General features: G+C 40.4%; 1 protein-coding gene across 7 annotated transcripts in view; it reads right to left on the minus strand.

Annotated features, from left to right (window-relative positions):
• Positions 1–1,085: 1,085 nt before the first annotated feature.
• The window catches only part of EMCN (endomucin), an 87,188-nt gene continuing 62,846 nt past the window's right edge, over positions 1,086–25,427 (minus strand). For 3 of the 7 annotated variants that reach the window (XR_006290435.1, XR_006290434.1, XR_006290433.1), the window contains 4 exons: positions 9,549–9,622; positions 6,083–6,193; positions 5,767–5,848; positions 1,086–2,922 (listed from right to left, as the gene is read on the minus strand). Coding sequence is in view for 3 of the 7 variants with exons in the window: in XM_043545514.1 (XP_043401449.1) it covers positions 2,917–2,922; positions 9,549–9,622 (80 nt within the window). In the remaining 4 variants the exon portion in view is untranslated. Of the gene's footprint in view, positions 2,923–5,766; positions 5,849–6,082; positions 6,194–9,548; positions 9,623–24,438; positions 24,714–25,427 lie in introns of those variants that run through there. The other 4 variants (XM_043545514.1, XM_027825468.3, XR_003565098.3 and 1 more) reach the window with 3 other exon arrangements.

Below are 25,427 nucleotides of genomic sequence, written 5' to 3' on the forward strand. Positions count from 1 at the left end.
GTGCTTTATTAATCACGACTCACAACCCAATACATCTCTGAAGGAGCTGAACATAAATTGCTTGCCGACCCAAAATATCCTTTATTCTTGAATTGCAACAATGCACACTAATTACCTTCTGATTATGTTCAGACTGCTGAAATTTTTGAATTCGGTTCATATTGCCATGCAGAACAAATACAGGCAAGATTCATGCCTTGGATCTAGCTCTTGGTTACACAGAAGGTCAGACTAGATAATCTAATGGTCCCTTCGGACCTGGTTTCTATTTCAGCCATGTTTTACTGACAGGTATCAAACTGGATCCACTGGAACACATCTCACTAGGCTTGATTTTGCATCTCACCTAGAGATCCCATGAGTGTTTTATGTGTGTAGCTGTTTACCTTTCTGTTAAGCTAAAAGCCTAGTGTCTCTCCTTGGTGGGTAGTCTGTCCCCCAGCTAGACCATTAAACGCCACCCTGTTACCCCAAGAAAGTCCCAAAAGGGACTCTTCTAATCTCTTTCCCTGGGTCACAGCACTTCCTCAAGCATCTGTCAATCGTACAACTCAAGTGCCCCTTACTGGTCATTCAGAGAGAAAGCCTTGGCCCCTCAAAAATGAAGCGGGGGCAGGTCTAACCACTAGCTTGTCCCACTGAGAATTTTTCCTTTTTTTTTGCTGCAAACACTCACTTTTTGAGGTAACTTCGCCTGTGAAATTAGCATGGCTGTCTTCTGAAACCTCTTCCCAGGCCTTTTGACAGGAGAGAGACAGAGCGCCTGCTCCTTTCCTAGTCTCTCTCTTGCTCCTTTAGCAGCAAGACTTACAGCAAGCCCGGCTCCTGCCCCTCTCTCTCTTACACTGAGAAAGAGAGCTCCTTATACCCCCAGCCTCTTTCCCAGTATGCTTTGCTGCAAGGCCTAAAACTCGCTGGTGTCCCTTGGAGCCACAATGCCAACAATGCCTCGCTGCAGAAACAGGGTAACATTTGGACCTGAGGCCTGCCTCATGCAGTGTGGAACAGGAACACAGGATCAGGTCCAGTATTTGTAGTTGGTGTGGATTATATATTGTGTATTTGCAGAGAGAGAGAAGAGAGGCTCTTAATACAGATAAAGTTTTATTATAAGATTAACATTATCTGGACACTTCATGACAGTTTCTCAACAAATCTTGCATAATCACTGATATTTATCTTCCACACTCATATTTCTCAGCTCTTTCAAACTGCCCTCTAAAGAATGTGTGACGAAACACCTATTTTACATTTACATGAAAACTTGCGCATAGATTCTTCTTTCTATTGGGAATCCTCAGCAGTCAGGGTGCTGAACTGGGTATAATACTCTATATAAACTCTTAAGTTGCATGTTTTAGATAGCCTCACCTTTTGAAAGTACAGCCATCATGATGCTTTTGCTCAACCAAACTCTCCCGAGTCACTCAGGTGATCCAGCACAAAGAATGCTTTATCTAAGCATAGAAGTTCAGCTGCAATCTGTAGTACACTGGTTCGTGGATTTGGTGCCCAGCTTTCACAGTGCTTCATAGAAAAGTTTTCCTTTGAGTCTCTTAGATACAGGGTCAGACCCATCAAAGAGAAAACAACACAGCTGATAATGCCTACCACTGGAAGAGCACTTTTCATCTTCAAAGTACTGTACAAACATTAACTAATTAATCTGCACAACAGCCCAGTGAGACTGGTAGGTAGATGTTATTGTTGCCACTTTGCAGAGAGGCAAAACTAGAAAGAGGAGCTCAGTGACTTGCCCGAACGCATAGCGGGAAGAACTAGAATAAGAATTCTTGGCTCTCAATCCTGTTTAGACCACTATTGAGACTGCTGTGTCTCATTTTCATATTTCAGCAAATAAATGAAACGAATCAACAGATTGAGACTGATCAAATTATTATATTTCCCAAGGTTTATATATCTAGGAAAGCAGAACACATGGAGGGAGCAGCACTATTTAGATATTTACGTAAGTGCTCTATAAATTGAGATATTCTGTAATTATCATTAGAAGGAATCATTAAATTTCCAGAGCTGATAAATAATGAATAGGAATTCCATGCATTACTCAAAATTTGAGAAACAAGGCCTGTCACTGTTGTTATTCCTTTGACAAATGCAGCCTGTAGTATTGTAAATGCCTTTTGAATCCTCAGTATATTATGCAGATTATATCAGGGAAATATTTTTACAGCAGATATAACAAAGTGACTACCCAAGGAACAGTCAAAAATAAACTATAATATTTGTTTGTAATTAGTTTGCATTTTAAGGACCATGTGCAGTGTTTTAAAAAAAACTCTAATGTAAGATGTAATTGGTAAAATTGCCCCCTTCATGGAAAAAAACAAGAACAAAACCACTCTATTATCTCTAAGTGCCCCATCCTGCAGACATTTACTACCAGGTGAAGTGCTTACTACTATGAGTAGCCCCAAAGAAGTCAATGGATGTACATGTGGTAATGATAATTTTGCATACTAATGTTTGAAAGATCAGGCCCCAAGTTTGCCATCCAGTACATATGATTTAAGAAGACTATTTATTGAGCGTACAAGAAAATATATTAACATATTCCTTCCTGTACGGGAAGAAAACATTTCTATGTACAAGAAAGACATCATTATTAGTGTCACACCACCAGATTTTTACAATACTTTTATCATTCCTGAAAGTTTCTCTGCTTTGATATATGTAGAAATAATAAATATGTACAGTACATCAGTTATGTAGCCATCAAGAAAACACAAGAGTCCAGCAGAAAACACGAGGCATTTAGAGTATGGAAATCTAATCATAGAACAATTAACACAAGTGTCCTGCCTCTCTGTAGGAAGCTGCAGCTGATGCACATGTCCTCTGTGGAACTGCAACGTCAGAGGGCAGTTCCTTTATAACGTGGTAAAAGAGGCTGCTTCACATCTGAAATGACAATAAAAATCTCAAGATTATCATCCCAATTCAGATTAGTCAGTATCAGTGATTGGCATAGAAGCAAGGTTGTTATTATGGTGTCAAAATCAAAAGAAAACTCTTGGAATGGTAGATGGAATGTTTATTCTCAAGTGCTTACATTTGTAGGAATTCACAATATTTGTTCTCCCAGAGCAATAGTTGATCAAAGGCCTCACCTGAGAACAAGGACTTGCCTCAGTTTATAAAATATTAATTGATTTCAATTGAGCAGTAATTTCTCACCAAATCTGTCTGGTGCAATGAATGTGCAAATTCATGAAAGAAAACTTGCTCCTTTAAATCACTTGCCCACATCGGGGCACACTGGTGGAGTCTAACGGAGCACCAAGCAGAGCCCCAGCCTATAAGAAAAGAGCACAGTGACCAAATGTCCCACTATGCCCATACAAAGACTGACCCTATGAATTTACTGCTATTCTCCAAAAGACCTTAGAATGAAGGACAGGGGCAAGTTTGGCCATTTGTACGATGAGATTTTTTTTTTCTCTCAAAATGACCAGTAAAAACATTGAGTGAGTGCATTGTATAGGAGCTGCTCCTGCTGCACTCATGGAAGCCAATGGGAGTTTTGCCACTTCCTTCAGTGCAAGCAGGACAGAGCCTTCTGTACATTTCTCATTTGTTGTTTCTTACCCACACTCACTCTGGGCCTTATCCTGTGATGTGCTGAGCACCAACTCCCATTGGCTTCAAAAGGAGTTGAGAACCCTCCCTCCTCCCAGGAGGAACTTTGCAGGACCATGGGTTCTTCCCCAGAAATGGTGCTTCATCACCAGTAGGTACTGTAATTTAAATGCTTTCTTTTTATCTACTCGAGATAGAAACCGCTTCTTATGTAAGAAAAAGTTTTATGCATTTTGATCTGAACACTTTTTATCTAAATGTACATAGTCTTTCTAATTCTAGTTAAAGGTTCGTTTTGTCTGATTCTGTCTACTTGCTGTCCATATCTTTATGCAGGCTTTGGTGCCTTTGCTTTGGTACATGTTGCTTGGTAGTCTATGCATTCTATATTCCCCAGAATTGAAAATTGCCCATTTGGGAAGTATATTTTTAAATTTTATTTGAGTTTCGCTCTCTGTGCCTATCCTGCTAATTCCCACCTATCCTAATGTTGTGCAGTGTGCTTCTCATTGATTGGCTGCTGGCCTGACCCCCCAGAATGGCTGCGTTTCAGTGCTGTTGATTGTTTGAGTCCTATTCCTGCAATCAGACCCATGCAGTTAGACCTCTGCACCTATTTGGAGAACCAGTAAATCACTCATGTGGATCTGCTCGCAGGATTATGGCCCTGCTATATAAAGCTCTGTGTGGTGAAAAGTGCAGTATGAATATAAAATACATTTGCATTTTATACAGGAATTATAGAAAGAAACTGTAACTTTGTGTGGTAATAGTGATCAACACCTCTGTACACTACAAAAGCCTCTTCAATGCCTCTGAAAATATTAATGTTACTTTTAATTTAGCAGCTTCATTCATTCACAGCAACCAGGTTTCTTTTCAGTGATTCAGAACTGATACTCTTTACTGCTTCCAGTGGAAGCTATTATGACTTCTAGTTAAGGTAGCAGAGTCTTAAGTGGCAGGACATATTTACTGAACCACTCCCCAACCTCTTGTGTTCCCCCCCCGAACAACCAGCAGCTTTTTGTTGCACATCTTTGCTATTCCCTCCCCCCTCAAATGTTTAATGCTTACAGCCCACAAGTCAAGGCAAATAGTTGTGCGTACTCAGGCCCTTATCTTCCCCTTCCCACTTCAAAAGACCAGTCTTCATTTTGCAGAGAAGTATAAAGCAATATTAAAAACCAACAACCAAACAGTTAATTAAAATTGTACGCTTGTGGCTGGGGGGAGGAAATGTGGCAGTGGCCCTTTGGGGAAGGTCAGACAAACAAAGGGAAAGTGTGGCAGCAGCCATCTTGGGAGAAGTGCCACAAACAAGGATTTAAGATAAGATCATCTAGGTGTCTTGAAAGGAAAGAAATTCTCCAGTACAAAAGATCTGTCTGCCCTAAAACAAAGACATGGCCACAAAAGAGAGTAACTCCCCCTCCAGTAAACAAACTATGGATGTGGGTGGAGAAGCCCCAGTCACTGAGGCTGACTTGAAGGACTCACTGTTTAGAAATCAGAAAGATGAATAAAAGAGATGAGGGAAGAGTTCCAAGTTTGCTAAGGATATTTTAAAAAAATGAAATTATAATAGACACAGAGCAGATATAATTTAAATTAAGGGCTCCACTCCTTAAAAAGTAAACTCCTAATCAAGGGCAAGCTTCTTTTTATGATCCTTTTTTTAGGGATTTTAGAAGGTTTATGGAAGGGGATATTATTCTAGGGGGATTTTAACAAAGTACTTAATCCCACTTTAGATCAATGAAATGTATACAGACAGCATGTGGGAGCAGCAAGTGCAAATTTGTTGCATCACTGAGAAAATGAGGACCTAGGTGTATGTCTGGTGGGAAAAGAAACTGGATGTCTACTACTCATGGATACTAGGATTTATATGATTTAAATGTTCTAGGATTTGGCTAATTTGGTCAAAAATCCTAATCCAGAAATTATAACTCGGTCTGATCATGCCCCCTGCATATATTAATTTAAAAGATTGGGACTCCGTGGAAAAACAAAGGGTCTGACAATACAATAGAACTCTGTTGTATGACCCCCTTAAAATTTTCAGCAATATATAGAAAAAATGATAAGGAAAGGATCAGTAAGTGTTTTTGGGATGCTGGAAAGGCAGTAATGAGAGGGATACTTACAAATATAGCATCATACCTCAAAAAGATGAGAGCTCTTGAAGAAGAGAGATTGGTTAAAGAACTTTCTGTTTTGGAAAGTAAACATAACTCTACAGGATCTAAAAAAGAGTGTATAAGAAAATAAATGAGTAAGAGGGAAGATTAATCTGTTACAAAGATGAAAAGCTGAGCAAACACATATATTAAACAAAAATATTTTGAAACGGGCAATAAAGCTGATTGGGCTTTAGCCAGAAATTTAACAAAGAAACAGAATAAATCATCATCCTCTGATTAGAAATAAAGGGAGATTAGTAACTGGCGTCAAACAGATCTCAGAAATGTTTGCTAACCTTTTCCATACTTGGAACATCCAAATCCTGAACTTATAAGTAGATATTTGAGAAGTATGAAAATCCCTCAGCTCTCTGAGGATGATGGGGCAGCTCTTGATAGGCAAATTGCTGCAGAGGAAGTTGAAGTTGTAATTAAGAATTTAAAATACAATAAAGCTGCAGGTCCCAATGGGTTTTCTGGGGAGTATTATCGAGTTCTAATGCAATTGTTGGCCCTGATTTTAACTGATTTGTTTAATAGTTTAATAATATTGCAGGGGAATGACATTCCAGATTCACTGAAAAAGAGGCAAATATTGTGGTCATTCCCAAAGAAGGAAAAGACCTTACCAAGTTCATATCATACAGACCTATTTCTTTCATTAAAGTGGATGCTAAAATTTATGCCAAGGTGCTAGCAAACAAATGGGGTATTATATTGTACAAATATATGCACCCTGACCAATGTTGGTTTGTTGTTGACAGGCATCTGTCTGATAATAGTAGAAGAACTCTGAATTTGATCTACAATGTGCATTTGAGCAATTCTTCCCATGCACTGCTTTTTTTGGACACTGAGAAAGCCTTTGACTGGCTAGAGTGGGAGTACCTCAGACAGATTTTGGTAAAGTTTCATTTTGGAAATCAGTTTTATAGGGGCATATTGCCCCTATATACTCATCCTCGCACATCTGCTTTTGTTAATGGTCATCAATCCCTTCCTTTTAATTTGTCTGTAAGTACGAAACAGGGTTGCCAGTTATCTCCCATGTTGGTTGCTTTGGCAATGGAGCCATTTGCAATAAATGTTTAGAAACAGCCCCTTGATAAAGAGCATCAAAACACCTTCTTGGATTAGAACACAAAATAGGTTTGTATTCTGATGACATCTTGTTATATTTGCAGGATCCAGAAGTTTAGATAGAAATTACAGAACAATTGACTTTGGAATTTGGAGAGCTATCAGGTTTCAAAATAAACCATGATAAATCTGAACTTTTAGGAAATTAATATTCCCAAAAGGATCAACGTAAATTATCAGCTATATAAATTTAAATGAGTAAAGGAATCTTAAAATCTTAAATTTTAAAGAATAAATACTGTGGAGAAACAATTGTAGAGCACACTACCAGGTTGGGGTATCTGCCCTGTTTTTGACAGTCTGCCCTGAGGTGATCTCTCATGGTCATTGAACCATTCTAGACAGCATGACAATGTGCTATTAAAATTTGTATGGAAACCTAAAAAACCAAAGGTAAGTTCTAAGCTTCTAAGGCCTACAATGTGGGATGAACTCGCTTTCCCTAATTTGGTTTATTATTATTATGCATCACAATTAAAAGACGTGAATCAAGTTAACAATAGACCATCCAAACATTGGGTAAAACTCAAACAAAACAGAAGCCCAAATATAGGCATTCCTAGTCAATGTTGGGTTAAAAAGAAATGTAGGTCACCAAAAATTAATTAAAAAAATCACCCATTCAACCAGACATCCTTAGCAGCTCTGGAGAAATTTAGTAAACTCCTGTTGCTTCGGCCCTCTCCTTTATCTACTTTCATTAATAATCAGGTATTTATCCCTAGGAAGTAAAGTGACTATTCAGTGTGGATATAAGCTGAGATTACTCAATTCTCACAACTGTTCCTGGGGCCTGATTTGAAATCATACCAATATGAAGATCCCATATTTTCAATATTTACAACTCAGATGTTTTATTGTGAAAACTGGACACAGGGCAGCTCTATCTAGACCTTGAACCACATTTGAAGAGTTTGCCAGCCCAGGAGCAAATAAAATAAATTAAATAAATAAAAGATTTAATTTCTAAGATGTATACAATTTTGACTGGAAAAAAATATTGATAAGAAAACAACCCAGATGAAAAGATGGGAGATGAATTTGGACAAAGAAACTGATCTGGATGACTGGGTGTCCATGTAGGAAAGGGGTTATATGGCTCCAATTTGTGTAGCTCATAAAGAAAATTTTTATAAATTACTATATAGATGGCATTTAACTCCATTATATATATTATATATTTTTGCTAATAGAGAGGTGCTCTGTTGGCGCAGTTGTGGTAAAAGAGGAACATACTTGCACATCTGGTGGCCATGTCCAGGAACTGGAGAGTTTGGGGAGGAAATTATTAAGAGATGCACTGACTGCTGACTTAGTGCTCTAGTAAAGGATCTGTATTTTAAACAGCATGGCAAATACATTTCTTTTTTCTTGTAAGCAGCTAAACTTTGTTTTGCACATTAGTGGTAAACGGTGACTCCTCATCCTATGGAATTTTGGTATAGTAAAATATGGACTGTCCTTGTCATGGAAAGGCTTTCACACCAAGTTTATACACAAGAGAAATGCCAAAAAGAAGATAGGTTTTTAGAAATTTGGGTACCCTTTGTAGGGTACCCAGAGTCGGAGATCTCCCTAGCCGGCCAGCCAGAATCTTTAGCAAGGTTATTTGAATATTAATCGGATCATGAGTAACAAGTACTGTGTGGTGTAGTATGTTAACATTTTGTTATAACTTTGCCTTAATAAAAAGTAAATAACATAAAATAAAATAATAATAATAATAAAAGCTATGACAAGTGGTTACTGTGAAAAGAGGGGCAAGGGTTCAACCATAGGGGGAAAAGATGAAAAGACATGACTGCCTGAAAAGACTTTACATTTGAAAAACAACACAGAGACCTTGACGGGTTTCAATTTTTGACCTGGATGGATTCTCTAGAGACCCCTGCCTTTCTATATTCAAAAACGTGGGACAACATTTTCAAATTTAGGGTGACTGAAATTAAGCACCTTAATCCACATTGAAGCACCTAAATAAAAATGGCCTAATATGCAGAGGTCTGAAGTGTACACAACTTCCTGTGAAGCCAATGGGGTTGAGCGCTTAGCACCCCTGTAGATCTGGCTGCTTTTATTTAAGCACTTGACTTCAGACACTGGACTCAGAGGGTAAACATATGTTTAGTTTGGGCTCACATACAAAAATATAAAGCTCCATCCAATAGGAGATAATAGTCAACAGTCAAAGCAAGGAAATGCACACATTAGGCCCCATCCTGCAAGGGTGACTTCAATAAGTCATTGAGGAAATAGCACCTCTTAGAATAATGTCAGCACAGTGCAGGATTGACTCTTATTTTAGTAGAATACTACCACATGATATCAGCTGTAGCCCATATAGAAATCTTAACTTTTTGAGTACATGAGTGGCAAAATATCAGGCCAGAGCAGTGGAGCAAAATTCTAATATTGCTTTTGCAACACGGGAAAAAAACCCAGCTAATTTGTGATTCTAGTTCATGAAAGTTTAAGCAAAATGGCCTTAAGGTTCTTACTGACAGAAGTCATTAGTTTTTTTCTGCTTACAGTTCTTTGCTTTTTGTTTTAGCTTAACTGAACCATGCTAATGATAACATATTAATGAAAGTTACAGAAAATAGAATGAAAGAGTAAACATACATATTTATTGCCCAGGTGTGAGGAGGATTCATCAGGTTGGTGAGTTCTATTCTTTCCCTGAAAGATGTGCTCACCTAACAAAGAGAAGGTACATTTTGATCAATTAGGCATAGAAACATAATGAGAAACAAGTGCAGCAAGAATACATCACAGGCTGCTTTGCAAAATTAGTCCAGTTTCCCTGTCAGAATTACATGACATGCAACATTCTCCATTCCACTCCACATAGTGGATCTTGACTTGGTTATTCTGTATTCTCTGTAGCTTCAATTTAGAAAAACAGGGATGGACTTAAGCATGCACTTAAGGCTTTCCTGAATTGTGGCCTAAGTGCTCATAAGTTCTATATATGTCTGTTTTTCCAGAACACCCTATTTCCCATGTTATTTCTGCTAATATCAATGGGAGTTCTATGCATGTAGGAGGAGCAGAATATTGGAGTCAAGATCTGTGTGGGGCCGAAAAGGATTCACATACTTAAATGTGGTGGGCTCCATATAACCAAAAACTGGTTTTGTGAAACACAGAAACATAAACTGAGTGCCTTTCTGTCCACTTCTCAAAGGGAATTTCTCACTTATAGGTGTATGAGAGACGACTAAATTAAGAGGTGTATATATAGTTAAATTACAATAAAGTTTGAAACATCCTGGTAAAAATGTATAATATTTATCATGATTACATACTGTATTAACATACAAGTCAATACAAATCAGAGGTGCAACAAATCCACTATGTTCTATTCAACCGAAAACTAAATTGTAGCTATTTATTTTAAATGAATAATTAATGGTCTCAAGTGACCTTACCATGGGCAGCGATATATGCCCTACAATACAATGCAATCTTCAGAGTTCAGCTGAGAGAGACCTTGGTATCCCCTGGGATTCTATTAGAACTGGTTGAAAAATCCAAAAGTAATTTTACAAGAAAAATTGAATTTGTTTTCACTTCAAAGTGTTTAGCCTTTTTTTTGTTTATTTTGATTTTTTTAAAAAGTTCAAAATGTCTATCAAAAACATCAGAAAAGTTATTGAAATGGTTATCAACAAATGCTTGCTTACCAGCGCTCCACCCCAGTTTTTAGTAAACAAAAAATACCAGGCACCAGTTCAGCAGCTTTTTACTCTACACATTTTTTGAGGGGGGGAGGGAAAGGGAAAAGGAAATATTTTAATAAAAAAGGTCCAGGGTTTTTTGGTGAAAAATGGAGCATTTCAACAATATTGCAAAATATTTTGCGACAGTTTTTGTTTTCAGACAAATGCCAAAAATGTCAACCAATTCTCGATGCAATACAGTTTTGTCCCAACCAACTCCACAGACTTTTAAGGACCCTCCCTGACATCTTTATGGGTGATAACAGTCCATCTCCCCCACCCGTTTTCTCTTTTTGGCCTGCATGTTTTAACCTTGCTCCACTTTCGGTCATCTGTACAGCATGAAGAAACAGAGGGACTGGGGAAAGATGGGGGGTGGAGAGGATGACAACAAATAGACCCGGTTGCAAAAAAATGGGGAAGGAGAGGAATTCCACAAAAAAATTTGCCAAGTTTTTTTTGTAGAATTTCAAATTTGTTAAGATTTTCTGATCAGCCCTTCTTCCAAAGGTATTCTCCCCGTCCCTGCTATCCACCATGAAGACTTTATAAAAGAATCACAATGCCCCCACTGCAACATGACAGTTCTACAGCCTTGATCCAAAGCTGTTGATGTCAGTGTAAAGGCTCCCCTTGATGTGAACGATCTTTGGCTCAGAATCTAAAATGAGATGTGTTTCTTAGAACTAGCAATAATGACTGCTTCAGAAAGCTGACAGGTTTCAGAGTGGTAGCCGTGTTAGTCTGTATCAGGAAAAAGAATGAGGAGTACTTGTGGCACCTTAGAGATGACAAATTTATTTGGGCATAAGCTTTTGAAAACTGAATATCCAGACTCATCCCTGCCAGGAGTAGTGAATTTGCTTTCCTTAAGGTCCAGGTCTCCGCCATTAGTCTCTCCCTAGACAGCAGAGATCAGTGGCGGATTAATGATTTTGCCACCCCTGGGCCCTGAAATAATTGCCGCCCCCTCCCCCCAGCAGCTCCCGGCCCCCCCCGCCGCAGCTCACCTCCGCCTCCTCCCCTGAGCGCACCGCCGGGTCCTGCTTCTCCCTGCTCCCTGCCAGTGCTTGTGCGCGAAACAGCTTCGCAAAGGAAGGGAGAAGAGGGGGGAACGCGGCGCGCTCAGGAGAGGAGGCGGGGCTGGGGCGGGGATTTGGGGAAGGGGACCAATAGGGGCAGGGAGGGGGCAGGGAATGGGTGGAGTTGGGGCGGGGGAAGCAGCCTCTGGCTGCTATTATAAATTTGCCGCCCCTGCAAATTTGCCGCCCTAGGCCTAGGCGTTAATATGCCTCTGGCAGAGACATTTAGGCTAGGCACCCTGCCTAACACATGATCTATCTAGAGAGTCCAGTGTGATGTATGTGACGCCCACGGCAGGACTTATCCACTCAGAAATTGCTAGGTATCAGTGACCTCTTTGCAAGATCAATGAGCAGCCACTAAGAATTTGATCTGACAGTACAATGCTTCCATGGTTTTTTTTAAGTTGGTTGTCTGTGTTAACATATCGCCTGGTGGGGAGTTTTGTGGGTAGCATTCTAGAATAAACCATAACAATGCCTGCTCCATCCGTACTTGCATATTTGGATCACATATCCTTAATAAACACAGTATTAGAGTCTATATGTGTTACTCCAACCCAACAATTTAGTGAGGAGGACAGAATAGAATAGAATTTCAGAATAGAAAAGGGAACACAGGAAGTCTCTGAACAAAAGAAACTAAGGCAATAAATGGACTGTTTCAGAAATAAGATTGGATTATGCCTCGAAGAAGCAATAGAGAATTTTAGCATAAACGTGCAGTGCCTGGACAAGCCTACAAATGGGATATTGGAGAGCAGGAAAAGGAGTAGTATTACAACTGCTGGATCCAAGATGTTTGCTGAATATCTTGAGGCACCAGAAAAAAACCCAGATGAAACTAATTTGAATGTTCTTATTTAAATGTGAAGAGATTTTTATTAATCCAAAAAAAGCCTTAACTGAAAGATATCGTTCCCAAGACTGTAAAAAAACATGTTTTGACCCAGGTATTTTATAGCAAGTCAAAAAGGTTGGCTTCCATGAGCATGTTAGAACAGATGAGATTTCAATTTACTTGCAGAATTATTTAGCACTAAACGGTGCAGCACGTTGCTAAGTGTGGCTTACAGGGGAAAGTTGTCTTGGCCAAAATCTCTGAATATAGTGAATCATTTTGAAAGTACTGGACACACAGCAAAAACATTGCTGTTCTCAAGCAGTCTAGATAGAATATATGGGCACCTTGGGGGACTGTTGTTCAGAGAAAGGACATTACACACAAATCACCAGAAACACCAAAATAGCCAGCCTTCAAAATCAGTGAAAAGCTGGCTTTTGTTTCCATTAGCTGATTCAAGATTGTCTAGTCAAAGCTAAGCAGCATGTTTAAGAAATTCCACCATTGGTGTAGTAGATGGAACATACTGAAGGACTGTATAAAAGAGTGTGAGGTCATCGGTGACAACTGACACAGAGCTGCCTCTCACTGTATGTTTGTACAGCACCTAACACAATGGGGCCCCAGTCTCAATTGGAACAGATATGTAATAGTGTAATAATACTAATGAATTTTCCTGGTGCCAGCTAATTACTGTGGAAAATTCATTTCATGATTGTCTACCCTGTTAAAATTACTGACGGAATTGTTATCAAGAGGTGAAAATGTGGGAATTAGGAGGTATTGACAGAAAATTTTGGATGCATTTAAACAAGTGTTGTCAGCTGCACAGGTGTAAGTGCAATGGGACCCCACTTTACCTGTGATCTTGACTTGCAACACCTCTCCAGTTGGAGTAGGAATTATCTCATATAGATTGGCAGAGGGCAGTGAGAAGCCAACTGCACATAAATCATACACTGCTACAAAAATGGAAAGAAATGATGCACAGATTAAGAAAGAGGCCTTAGGTACAGTATTAGGATAATGGAATTACACAGAAACTAGCCTAGAAATTTTATTTGACAACTAATCATAAAACCTTACTGAAAATCTTAAGATGTTATTTCTATTACTTGCATCCTCCCTGTCTCTCATTCCCTTGTATTAGTGGTCATGCTCACTTGCTGTGTTTTGTCTTAAAATGGATAGTAAACTTCTCAAAGCAAGGATCATGTAACATGTACAGGGCCTAGCACAATATGGCCCTGATTTTGGTTTGTGCCTCTAAGCATTGCTGTAATACACATAAACAACAATAATGTTAAAATTAGGATAGCTTCACAAGGAGCTACTGTAATTCAGCATTGGTCTTTGATATGATTAGCATGTTATTATGGCACTTATGAAAAATTGGTTTTTGCAGCCAAGCAATTCAGATACTCTTATCAAAGTCATCAAGTGAAATTCAGGCACCAGACTATAATCTGATATGCAGTTTCCTTCCTTCTGAAGCCAGTTGTCATCCTTAATCAGAATGAGGGTGGAGGAGATAAAGAGCAGAAATTGATTATCATGTGAAGGTAAATGCAGTTCTTGATTCAATAATGTATTTACTTGAAATAAATGGGAAATGTAGATCTGATGCTAGCTAACTGCAAAAAAGTTTCCACAGAGTCCAAAGTTTCAGTGTCAGGTTGACATTTTTTCAGAAATAGCACAGATGAAAACTTAAGTGTTGTTATTGAATAAAACCATTAACCTGCAGCAAGCCAAGAGTCTCCAGCTATTACGCCTAATGTACTAAAAAGTACACAAAGTACTAAATAAATTGATGATATGAAAGGAAAAATATTGTATTTAGTGAAGCAGTTTTTTATTTGTTGAATGAAACTTTCACTTGGGTTGGAGAACATATGGCATACGTAACACCTACAAACATGTTAATTTGTTCTTGCAAGTTTCTGCCGTACACGGAGTGTCCTGACTGATCAGCTCATGAACATTTATTTTGACACCGTTTTGCTTCTGACTTGTGTGTCATTAGTTAGTGTATTGTGACTCTTTGTTCTACAGGGGAATTTGGGGTTCTGAAATAGACATTTCTCTGTTCTACATTTATTCAGGTACTTGAAATTTTATAACAGGGATGTTGGGTTTCCAATTTGACTCAGGTTGCTCATGTTGTTACCCCTGGGACAGATATAACAATATCCTGGACAAAATTTATGGAATTAAGTTAAACCTTATTGAATTAAGTATTTTAGGAGTCCATTGTATTAAAAAGACAAACTTGCATGTACTATTGTGGTATTGTACAGAATTTCTTTAGGAGGAAGACAGGATTAATGCAATCAGGGAAGCGTTAGGAACTTCAAAGGAATTTTTGGGACACTACATGTGACGTGCATTTCCTAGGAAACACTTGCAGGGAAGTGAATGCCAATGACCCACAGAGGATTGCATTTTTCTGATGCTTCTCCTTGAGCAGAAAGCCACTGTCAGGCTGACGAGCATTCACGCTCTCTTCAAGGCAAACTGGCTACATGAGTGACCCACAGGAGGCATGAAGGTTCTTGTTCTGAGCAAAGGGTGTTATGAACTTGAAACCCTGTGTGGGGTTTGAAGGACTGCTCATCTGCCAAAGCCCATGCTGGTGTTGGGATAATCCTTGGTAAGCTTATTAGCCTGCATGCAGTTTCTTTTATTGTTTTAAATGTTTTATGTGCAATGCTTTATATCTTAAAATAAACATGCTTGCTTAGAAGGAACTGTGTAGTAACTTATAACTCTTGGCAATTACTCTGTTATCAATCTCTGAAGAGAAGGCAAAAGAAGCCTGCTTTGGCAGCCTGTCTTTTGCTGGGGATGCCACAGCATAGTCAGGGGGATCATGCCATCTGGAAATACCCTCATCAGAAGGGAAGAGAGCTGTGTGTCTCCACCCCAGGTAGACAATGTCTGGGGAGATGGTAGCCCAGAGCGGGTGCCCTTTCTGGGCCACAGAGGGGGAATACATGTGCAGTTGCCTTGAACCGTGATAATCCCAAGCACAATACACATGCAGGACATAACCAGAGAAGCATGAGGAGTAACAGCAGATGTCCTACAGATAGGTCATCCAGAGGCCTTTATACTGCAGAGACAAGCACAAGGAGCTCTTTGAATTTAATGGGAGCTCTGCCCAAGTATGCAATGTAGGCCATCAAAAATAAGAAGCTGTATTTTGTGTAAGATTTCTATGGGCATGTTATGAATGAGGCCAAGTGTGCTCCATTGTCACTCCACCAAAACACCTAACAGCAAAAAACCTGGCATATGTAACAATCATTTTGGTATAAAGCAATTGCAGTATAAGTGTCTCTTGCTCTGATGAAAATGTAACAACAGAGGCTAATTTTTCCATAAAAGTGCAAAAGGCATCTGTGGAGACCAGAAGCTATATGTTTATCTCTATAATTCTAAAATTAAAAAGGGAGGGAGTGTAAATAATGCTTGAAAATAGAACTGTGCTGGACTGAAAATGCAGCCACAGCAAAACGAGAGTGCAAAAATAAATCCAGTGATGACTACACAGTTGATTGTGCCCTGTTCAGCTAGTAATGTTCTCAGTAACACACTAGGAAATAGGAGACAGTGCGAGACAGGAACTAGTAGGGGAAAATCAGGGCAGAGGTAGCTCTCCCTTGTCCTGAACCCAACGCTGATCTCCTGGCCACACTGGGCCTAACCAATGAATAGTTCCTTCTCACAACCAGCAGGACAGAGGTACCTATCCAGACAACAATGTCAATTATGGGGCACACTGGAATAGAAAGATAAGGGATAAGTAGCTGTCCACTGCTCAATAGCCAACCAGGGAAAAAATGCTGAAAAAGGCAATTTCTCTGAGAGAAGGAGGTCTCAGGGTACAGCTGGCAAACCAAGTATCCCGAAAATTCAGGTGCATACATCATTTCACAATGCTGTGATCCCCTAGCAGTCCCAAGAGTTCGCCTCAGTGGTGGGGGTAGACTTTGCTTTAAAAACTCTTGGAAACACATACGGACACAAACAAAATAACACTCATAAAAACACAGCCACAGAGATGTGCAAAAAAATGTGTAATTGTACTAGATAGTAGCACTCAGAGGCCTCAGTCAGAATCGTGTGTTGGGTGCTGTACAAACAAAATAAAAGACAGTCGCTGCCTGGAAGACCATGTGGGGAGTTTATTCTTCAATTTCTATGAGGAAACAACAGTGACAGGTCATTATAAAATAAGAGGCAAAAAAAAAAAAAAGAGATGGTGAGAGAAAAATCAGACAGAAAGAAAAGGAGTACTTGCTCTCCTCCCTGGGGACGACTTTCCATGAAGCAGCTCCAAGATTATCCACCCTCAAGGAGAAAAACAAAAAAAGGCATTGAAAGCACAGTTCACAATAACAGACGCAAAGATTTACTAAGTAGCCAAAGTCACCACCTCAAGTACATAGGAATGCCCGTACCCTTTCCAGGCTTTCATTTTGCCAGTGGTCTGCTCCCTGCTGACCTGCATTGGAGGTCTCCTCATAAGAGAGAGAGGGAATAGAAAGCACTTCCTGCATCAGAGGGGCTTACGCTTTCAGGTGATCCTGGATTCCTCCCTGTAGATACTAGAAGAAATGAAGGAAATGAGAGAGAATGAAACCACTAGTGCAAACTGAAAAATGGGGTCTGATGTGGAACCATTCCCCAAAGCCAAACTCCCTTTGGCATGAACAGGGCCCCCAGGATTGAGCCCCCACTGGGTCAAACAGACATTGAAAACCTCAAAAAACAACGAAAAGGTGCCTTACCTCCTTAAGCCCCATCGCCCAGATGTGCATGTGCTCATCACAGAAGACAGCCGGCCTCTGGGCCTGTAGATGGAGGGATAATTTCTTGTCTTCCTCTGACAAAGTTCCAACAACAGCATGAGGGGATCGTGTCTCAGGACATATTTGTGGTTAAATGTGCTTGACAGAACAAATTGCTTAAACAAATCATTGACTCTCCAGGGGAGTGAAAATGGGGGTATGGCCTCATTGTGAAAGGATGTGTGACCCTTCTGCCCGTCAGAGTTGGCAGCAACAAGGGCCGGGTTCAGTATTTAGGGGTTCCATTCCAATAACACAATGCAAAACCGGCTCGAGCCCTCACACAGTGACCTGGGACAAATATATACCACCCCCGCGGGGCGCCTCCAAGAGGAAATACTTCCCCTCTCACAAGCACAGAGTCTGAGTGTAGCAAAAAGCCTTTTAATAACAGAGAGAAACAATGTGGCATTATGTTGGGGAAACACCACCAACAGGATTCATAACACAACCCATGAGCAAAAAACCCACCCCAAGCAAATTGGGGCGTGTCCTTTCCCTTTGGTTCTTGAGTCCAGCAACCCAAAATCACCCAAAGTCCCAAAAGTCCAACGACCCAAAAGTCTCTGTCCCTGGTCAGGGCAGCCCCAGAGTTTGAAAGTTTATCTGTAGAGTTTTACCTCCCAACCTGGGTGGAGATGGGGGAGGGGGGAGTTAAGGGGCACCTTACGTGGTCCAAAGCTGATTGCCCCACCTCTCCATGGGGCTCTGCTCTGCCAGCCGCTCCCATGAGTTGCTCCAGGCATCCGACAAACTGCTCTGCTCCACCAGCCGCTCTGCTCTGCCAGCAGTCTCGCAAACTGCTCTGCAATATATCTCCAGGCTCCCCCACTACTTGACACAACACTCAGTGATTTCAGCTCTTAGTAAGTTTAGCTCTTTTGTGATTTCAGTTTGTAGTAGGGGAGCCTCAGTGCTGGTGCACCATTAGCCTAAAGTGAATTCAGCTCAGCAGCCTGTCACTAGACTCCTAATGGAATCAAAATCTCTGATATTCCACAGTGGAGAGAGGAGAAAGTGCAATTAGCATATGGGGCCCATACCACCAAGTATTAATAGCTGTCCCCAGCCTCTCTCCATTGACTGGGTTTTGGAACCCATGACCCTTGTCTAGCAAGTGCTGCTTAGTTGATGGTGAGTCCGTCCATCATAACAAAAGGCCAAGTACAGTTCCACTGTCCTTGACTCACATAATCAGGATAATAACAGTTTATTCCTGCCCCAATAACAGAGAAACTGGGGCTCCTACAGCAGCCAAAGTGACCATCTAGGCAGGGTGGGTGTGCCTATGCAAATGAGATCTGAAGTTCTTTTCCACAACCCACCATGACTCGCCACCAGGTGTCAGGGTAGAGCTCATCCTGACTCTGCTTACAGATGGAATACCACAGATCCAAAACATGGTTGCACAGGCATTTGCTCTGGGGAGCTGTGCTAGGTATTCAGACGTAAGTGCCACAATGCACACATATTCCAATGTCTGGAGTGTTGAGTGAAGTATGTGAGACTCCTTTTTTCTGTCTCTCGCTGATTAAATGAATGGTCAGACACCACGTGCGGTATTCCTTATCATAGAGAGGGAAGTTGCATGTTATGGATCATAGAGGTCATGGTGGAGAACAGTATGTTAAACAGGGGAATGGCACAAAGAATTCACAGGCCACAGTACCAAAATAAAAATAAAAATCCATTCTGTCAGGTATCTCACATCTTCAGAATATGTAGCTCACATGACTGTGCACGGGACATACCTGTGGGCAATATCATGGAAACCTGGTAGGTTCAATTACAACCACTGGATACTAGAAGACCTAAGATCATTAGTATTATTAATATCCAAAAGCAGTGGTTGGAGATGCTCAAGTATACAATGGACCTGGGAAATACTGGGGAGTGTGGCTGTGTGTTCGGGGTTCGTGACTGGTTCAAATGTTGTACTGTGCTATCTGTGAGCACCTTGAACAGAGAGATGCCTCTTTCCTTCAACGTGGTTACTACTTAGGAACCATGGAACATCTAGCAGGAAGGGGAAATAAGAACCAGCTGAGGGGAAATCACTGTTCACAGACATCCATTCTGCCTCATTTCCTTCTGGTTGCGTTCATCCTCTGGCAAAAAGTACAGCAGCCCAAGAGGAAAGGGGGGGAAAAGAAATGGTGACCAAAATACCACAGGAGGGCAAGTATAAGATGTCTGGGCCATGTACAGACTACCATGTCGACTACCCATACATTTGCCTTGTTTTTGCTGGTTTTGTTCAATAAAAACTCTTACAATTTCCATTTCTATCACAATGGAAATGTTTGGAATTTCCCATGCAGATATTACCGTGGCCCACTTTGGACTCTGCAGGCCACTCAGCATTCTGAAATGACAAGCTAATATCTGATCCAAATCAGTTCTGGCATACTTTTTATTTACTTCCAGCAAATTCATTGCAGGGCTGATTACTTTCTTTACCTTCCCCATGACCAAAATCCTATCTGTCATATACCCTACCCTGTACTCTCTCCCTGCAGCACAGGTTATTTTGGAAGGAACGACACCTGGTATATTAGATTACATTCAGGTGTCTGGATTTCTCTAGGCAACTTTGCAATAACTTCTACATTGCCACATTCTCAGGAGACTTTATATTAAATATCATACTGGTGCGATAAAACCAAAGACCATTGCTAGAGTTAGACAGCTGCTAGTGCAGCTACTCCAGCCTTGGTTCCAAAGTGATGATTTATGATCCATTATCTATGTAATCAGTACAGTTCTACCATGTGCAGTTCATATTTATGGGACATCCTCACTCCAAATACTATGCCTCAGGGCTTTTTACTGATCTGTGATCCACTTCTTTCAGTTGCCTTTTATGGAGGTTAATAAATACACAGTCTACAATGAAGTATATGAGAACCCAGCTCCCACTATAAAAGGAGGTAGGTAGGTTGTCATATTGGGGTTTTTAAGATGTTAGACAACTATATCTGGATGATGATTGTACTTGTCTCTCACTTGTCATAGAAAATCCTGCATTATTACGCATTCTCCGGAGACATACATGCCTAAAGCTGAAATGTCATATATGCAACTCCATGGTGGATGCTCAGTCCTAGAACAGGAAAACCCAATGTAAGGTCATATATTCACCCATTTTCCTGGCTGATTGTTCTGATGCACGCTACAGTATGTGATGACTTCTTGTTACTAGCAAGCAGAGCCCTTGGCATGCCACATAGCCAGTCTGGAGTGGCACAGTTATTTCTCTGCATGGTCCATGTAAGGCTTTCCAAATTATATACAGTATCCAAAGTTCTTGTCCATGTCAGATTTTCACCACAGGGTGCACTTAAGCTTTATCTCACTTCTCAGATGTTCTAATGTATTATTAAACTCTCACATGAAATCCAAACCTTATAGACATATATCCTTCAGCACACACATTTTTCTTATTTGTTTCCAAAATAATGAGAACACTAAACTTAGTTTTATGTGGTTTTCCTAATGTCATAAGGTCCACATTGGCAGAACAAATGTGTTTGGGCCTGCTCCTTGATTGGAAGACATTTTCTGCAGTTCTTCAGCATTATTGTAGATATCCCTCCATATGTTCTAAAATTCTTCATTACTTCTTTAAAGTATGATCCAAATGCACTGCTGAAATAGGCCAGTCTCCTTTGGTCTCTATTGCCAAAGACCAGATGCAAAATTCTGCCTTGACACACATCCCATGCAACTCCATTGAAGACAGTGAGTTTCCAGGGTTGCATGTCAAGGCAGAATGTTTCCTTGTACTTTCATTTGCTTTTCTAAAAAGTAATTGTTCCTTCCTCATCACCAAATTGTGTGGATAAATCCAAAAATACCAACTGTGCTTATTGACAAAGCTTACCTCAAATACAAGCTCAAGATTAGCCATTCATGTAAACTTCCCAAAGCACTCCACCTCCATGGAATATTGAGTGACAACATACCCAATCAGTGAAACAAGAGAAGCATTACCATTGGTTGAATATACACCTTGAGGGCAAGACACATCTAAAACCACTGAGAGCTGATTAAGATCCAGGAAAACATTTAAGCGTGTGTTTAACTAACAAACTGAATAGCTCCATTGACTTTGATAGAACTACTCACACATGTACATTCTTAGCTGCTTTCCTGGATTAAGACTCTCAACTTTTTGCAGATTACATATGCACCACAATAAATAAATAATAAATAAAATAGTAATAGAGTCAATGGCAGCCAAAGTGACGTCCTTTCAACACTGTTTATGAATATGAAGCTGCTTATACTATGCTTTCCTCTTTAATTGAGTTGCTTTTCCTGAATCTAGTTTAAAAAAAAGGAATGCATATAAAAGTTTATATGACAGATATGGCAATTTCCTGCAATATCTTTGGGAGATCTTATTAAATTAAGCTTAAATAGTTATGGAGACCATTGTATTATAAATGCAAAGTTGATGTGCTATTGTGGGTTTGTATGTAATTCCTCTGGGGGGAGATGTGGCCAATGTAAACACTGGGAAGGATTATGAGCTTCAAAGGACTATTTAAAACAATGTGCCAGACAAGAATGAATTTTGGGACAAAGTTAAGTGCGTTTCCCAGGAAATCTCTAGAGGGTGGTGTGCGCTATTATGCAAAAACTCAGCCTTTGCAAACTACACCCTGAGGAGGGCACCTTTGTCTGCTGATTACCTATTCCTGGTATCTAAAGATCAAAGGCCTAAGCTATACAAAGGGGTGACTCTCAGATTCATGGAGGTGATTGTTCTGAGCCAGCAGCTGTTATGAACTTTTAACCACAGGAAAACCCCTTGGTGGATTTCAAAAGATGGATCACTTGCCAGAGCCATTGTTGGAGCTGAGGGGTGATCTCTGGTAAACCTATTAGCATGTGTGTACGTTCTTTTATTGGGTTTTAATACGTTTTCTCTGTGATGCTCTCACATGAATTTACATGCTTAAAAAGAACTATGTGGTAACCTATAACTGTGGACAATTACACTGTTTATAGCCTATGAGGAGAAAGCAAAATTCAGACGCAGGCCATTTAGGCAGCCTGGTAAAACACTTCATCACCAGGGAGAAAGATGTGGGTCTCTTCTCAAGAGAGTTGATGGCTGAGGAGCTGGGAGCATAACCGTGGGTGCCACTGCTGGATCATGGAGGGGGGATACAGGTGCACTGCGACAATTTACATTGCTCCAGAATAACTTTTTCACAATGTAATTGTTTTTTAGTATACTCCCTAAATTAGTCTGACACGCCATACGTTTCTGTGTATTTGTGCTATTATGAAATGACTGTCTTTGGGCCCAAATCTGCAACCTATATTCAAGTGAGTAAATCTTACTTACATGAATAGATACCTTGAGGTGACTAGGACTTGTGTGAGTAAGAAGTATTTTCATAAGGTTTGTAATATGAATGGGTCCTTTTTCGGATTTAAAAAAAATAATTTAATCATTTTAGGAAACTTGGAAGAAAAATGGCCTTTATACCTGTGGATATGTGTTTAATTTCGACATTTATTAAAATGTAGAATTTCACAGCAAAAGAGTTAGGTGTATTAAATAAGAATAGCATTAACCAGGGGGAAAATTCATGTTCCCTAAGTGGTTATGACTCATATCTTCCAAATATAGCAAACGTACAGCATACCTCAGTAAAAGAAAATATTAAGCATTCTCTCCACAGAAGGTGTTCAGATAGCCAACCTGTGATCTAGAAGCTGATTAAAAAGACCTCAGGCCCCATCTTGTAAAACACAGGGCACCTGATTCTCTTCTCATTGACACTGATTCAAAACAGGAGTAACCCACTGAAATCAACGGAGTTACTCCAGTGTTAAAATTGGTGAGAGGGAAGCATCAGGTCCTGTAGGTGTCCAAGAAATCTAGTACCTACCAGAAGCTTTATGCAGCCTTTTAAAGAAATACTGCAATTTTACAAACACACACACCCCTCCAACCCCCCTTAAAATACACCTATGATCTCAGTTTCCAAACAATACATTTTAAAAACCCCAAGCAAACCCTGGAATTCAATTTCGTGTTTTCTAAGACCTGGATTCCATTTGTCTTGCAACAGCAGGCCAGGGTCAGTTAGAGAGTGAAGGAGCGTGGCTCTGCATCCTACCTAGGATAAATGGGTACTGCTCCAGCCAGACAAAGCATTTGGAGCCTGATCTCTTTGACTGCAACAGCTTCCAAGGCAGGCCAACGGGAGTGGCGGGATTTGCAGTGCAGCCAGTAGACCGCAGACCATGCCACTCCTTGCTGCCATATGTAAGAGGTGGTACCAGGCCCCAGAAGATCACATAGGATTTTGAGGGGAGGGCACTGCAGCTATGTAGCAGCCCCTTGAAACTGCCACTGCGGGGAAGCAGTCAACCAGGACCCATTAAAGACTCCAGGAAGAGGAAGAAGAAGGGTGGAGACTTGAGGAACTCTTTCCCTGCAGATTTCTGATGGCGAGTGCCTAGAGCTGCGGTGGGGAAGGGCCTATGTAGGTCAGGAAGGGTCCTGTATTGGGATGGGGAGGGAGTGAAATCTGAAATCTCATGAGGACAGTTGTTCTCAAGAGAGGTTTTGCTTTTTTGGTGCAGTAACTGGGATTCAGATTAGCACGGTCTGAGTCTTGATCTAAACATCACTATCTCAGTCCTTCTACATTTCACAGCTTTTTCTTGCAGCTCCTAGTTCCACCTTCAGTCCTGTAGGGACATTATTTTATTATGCTTAAAATGAGGAAGGTTTAATTCCTTTCACAAACATTATATATATCCTCTGTTTCCTCCAGATTTTAAGATGTAAATAATTTACAATAAACAACATCAAGTTAGCACACAACAGAGTAATTTGTAATGTAAATGTGTAATGAGAGCAGTATGTTGTAACAAAAGAGACTGTTGAGTGATAGAAGCAGAGCTGGGCGCATACTGCAAAAAGTAATTGCAAACATTAATTCAAACCAAAAGCAGGAATTTTGGAGACAGTATTTGCAACTCCCTTTATTTGCTTTCTGCAAATACTAATAATCAGCCAAGTTTTGTTCACAAAAATATCTGCATAATGGGTCACACATGATTACGCTCCTGGAAACGTTTCCTGGGTCATCTTAAAAGCCAAGGTCTTTGTGGGGATGGGAGTTATACACAGAGTAGAAACAGCTGACCGTACATAACTTGAACAGTAGATTATAAACAGCAAATACTAGAAGTACGTTAGCAAGTAGTTTTCAAGCAACCATTTGCTGAAGAGTTGTGAATAATGAACAAATCTGTAAATAATTAAAGTCTGGTTTCAGAGTAACAGCCGTGTTAGTCTGTATTCGTAAAAAGAAAAGGAGTACTTGTGGCACCTTAGAGACTAACCAGTTTATTTGAGCATGAGCTTTCGTGAGCTACAGCTCACTTCATCGGATGCATAGCATATCGTGGAAACTGCAGAAGACATTATATACACACAGAGACCATGAAACAAAACTTCCTCCCACCTCACTCCCCCGCTGGCAACAGCTTATCTAAAGTGATCCTCAAGTAGAGCCATTTCCAGCACAAATCCAGGTTTTCTCACCCTTCCCCCCCCCCCCACACACACATACAAACTCACTCTCCTGCTGGCAACAGCCCATCCCCCTTTGAAACCCCTCTTTATAATGCGCATGATAATCAAGGTGGGTCACCTCCAGCACTAATCCAGGTTTTCTCACCCCCCCCCACCCCCCCCCACCCTTTTTTTTTTTTTTTCCCAAAAACCACACACACAAACTCATTCTCCTGCTGGCAACAGCTCATCTTACAATGTGCACAGCAATAATCCAAGTTTAACCAGAACGTCTTGGGGGGGGTTTTGCAGGAAAAAAACAAGGGGAGACAGGCTACCTTGCATAATGACTAAGTCCCTCCCAGTCTCTATTCAAGCCCAAATTAATAGTATCCAATTTGCAAATGAATTCCAATTCAGCAGTTTCTCGCTGGAGTCTGGATTTGAA

The sequence above is a fragment of the Chelonia mydas genome, chromosome 4, assembly GCF_015237465.2.
Source record: "Chelonia mydas isolate rCheMyd1 chromosome 4, rCheMyd1.pri.v2, whole genome shotgun sequence".
Classification (NCBI taxonomy): Eukaryota; Metazoa; Chordata; order Testudines; family Cheloniidae; genus Chelonia; species Chelonia mydas.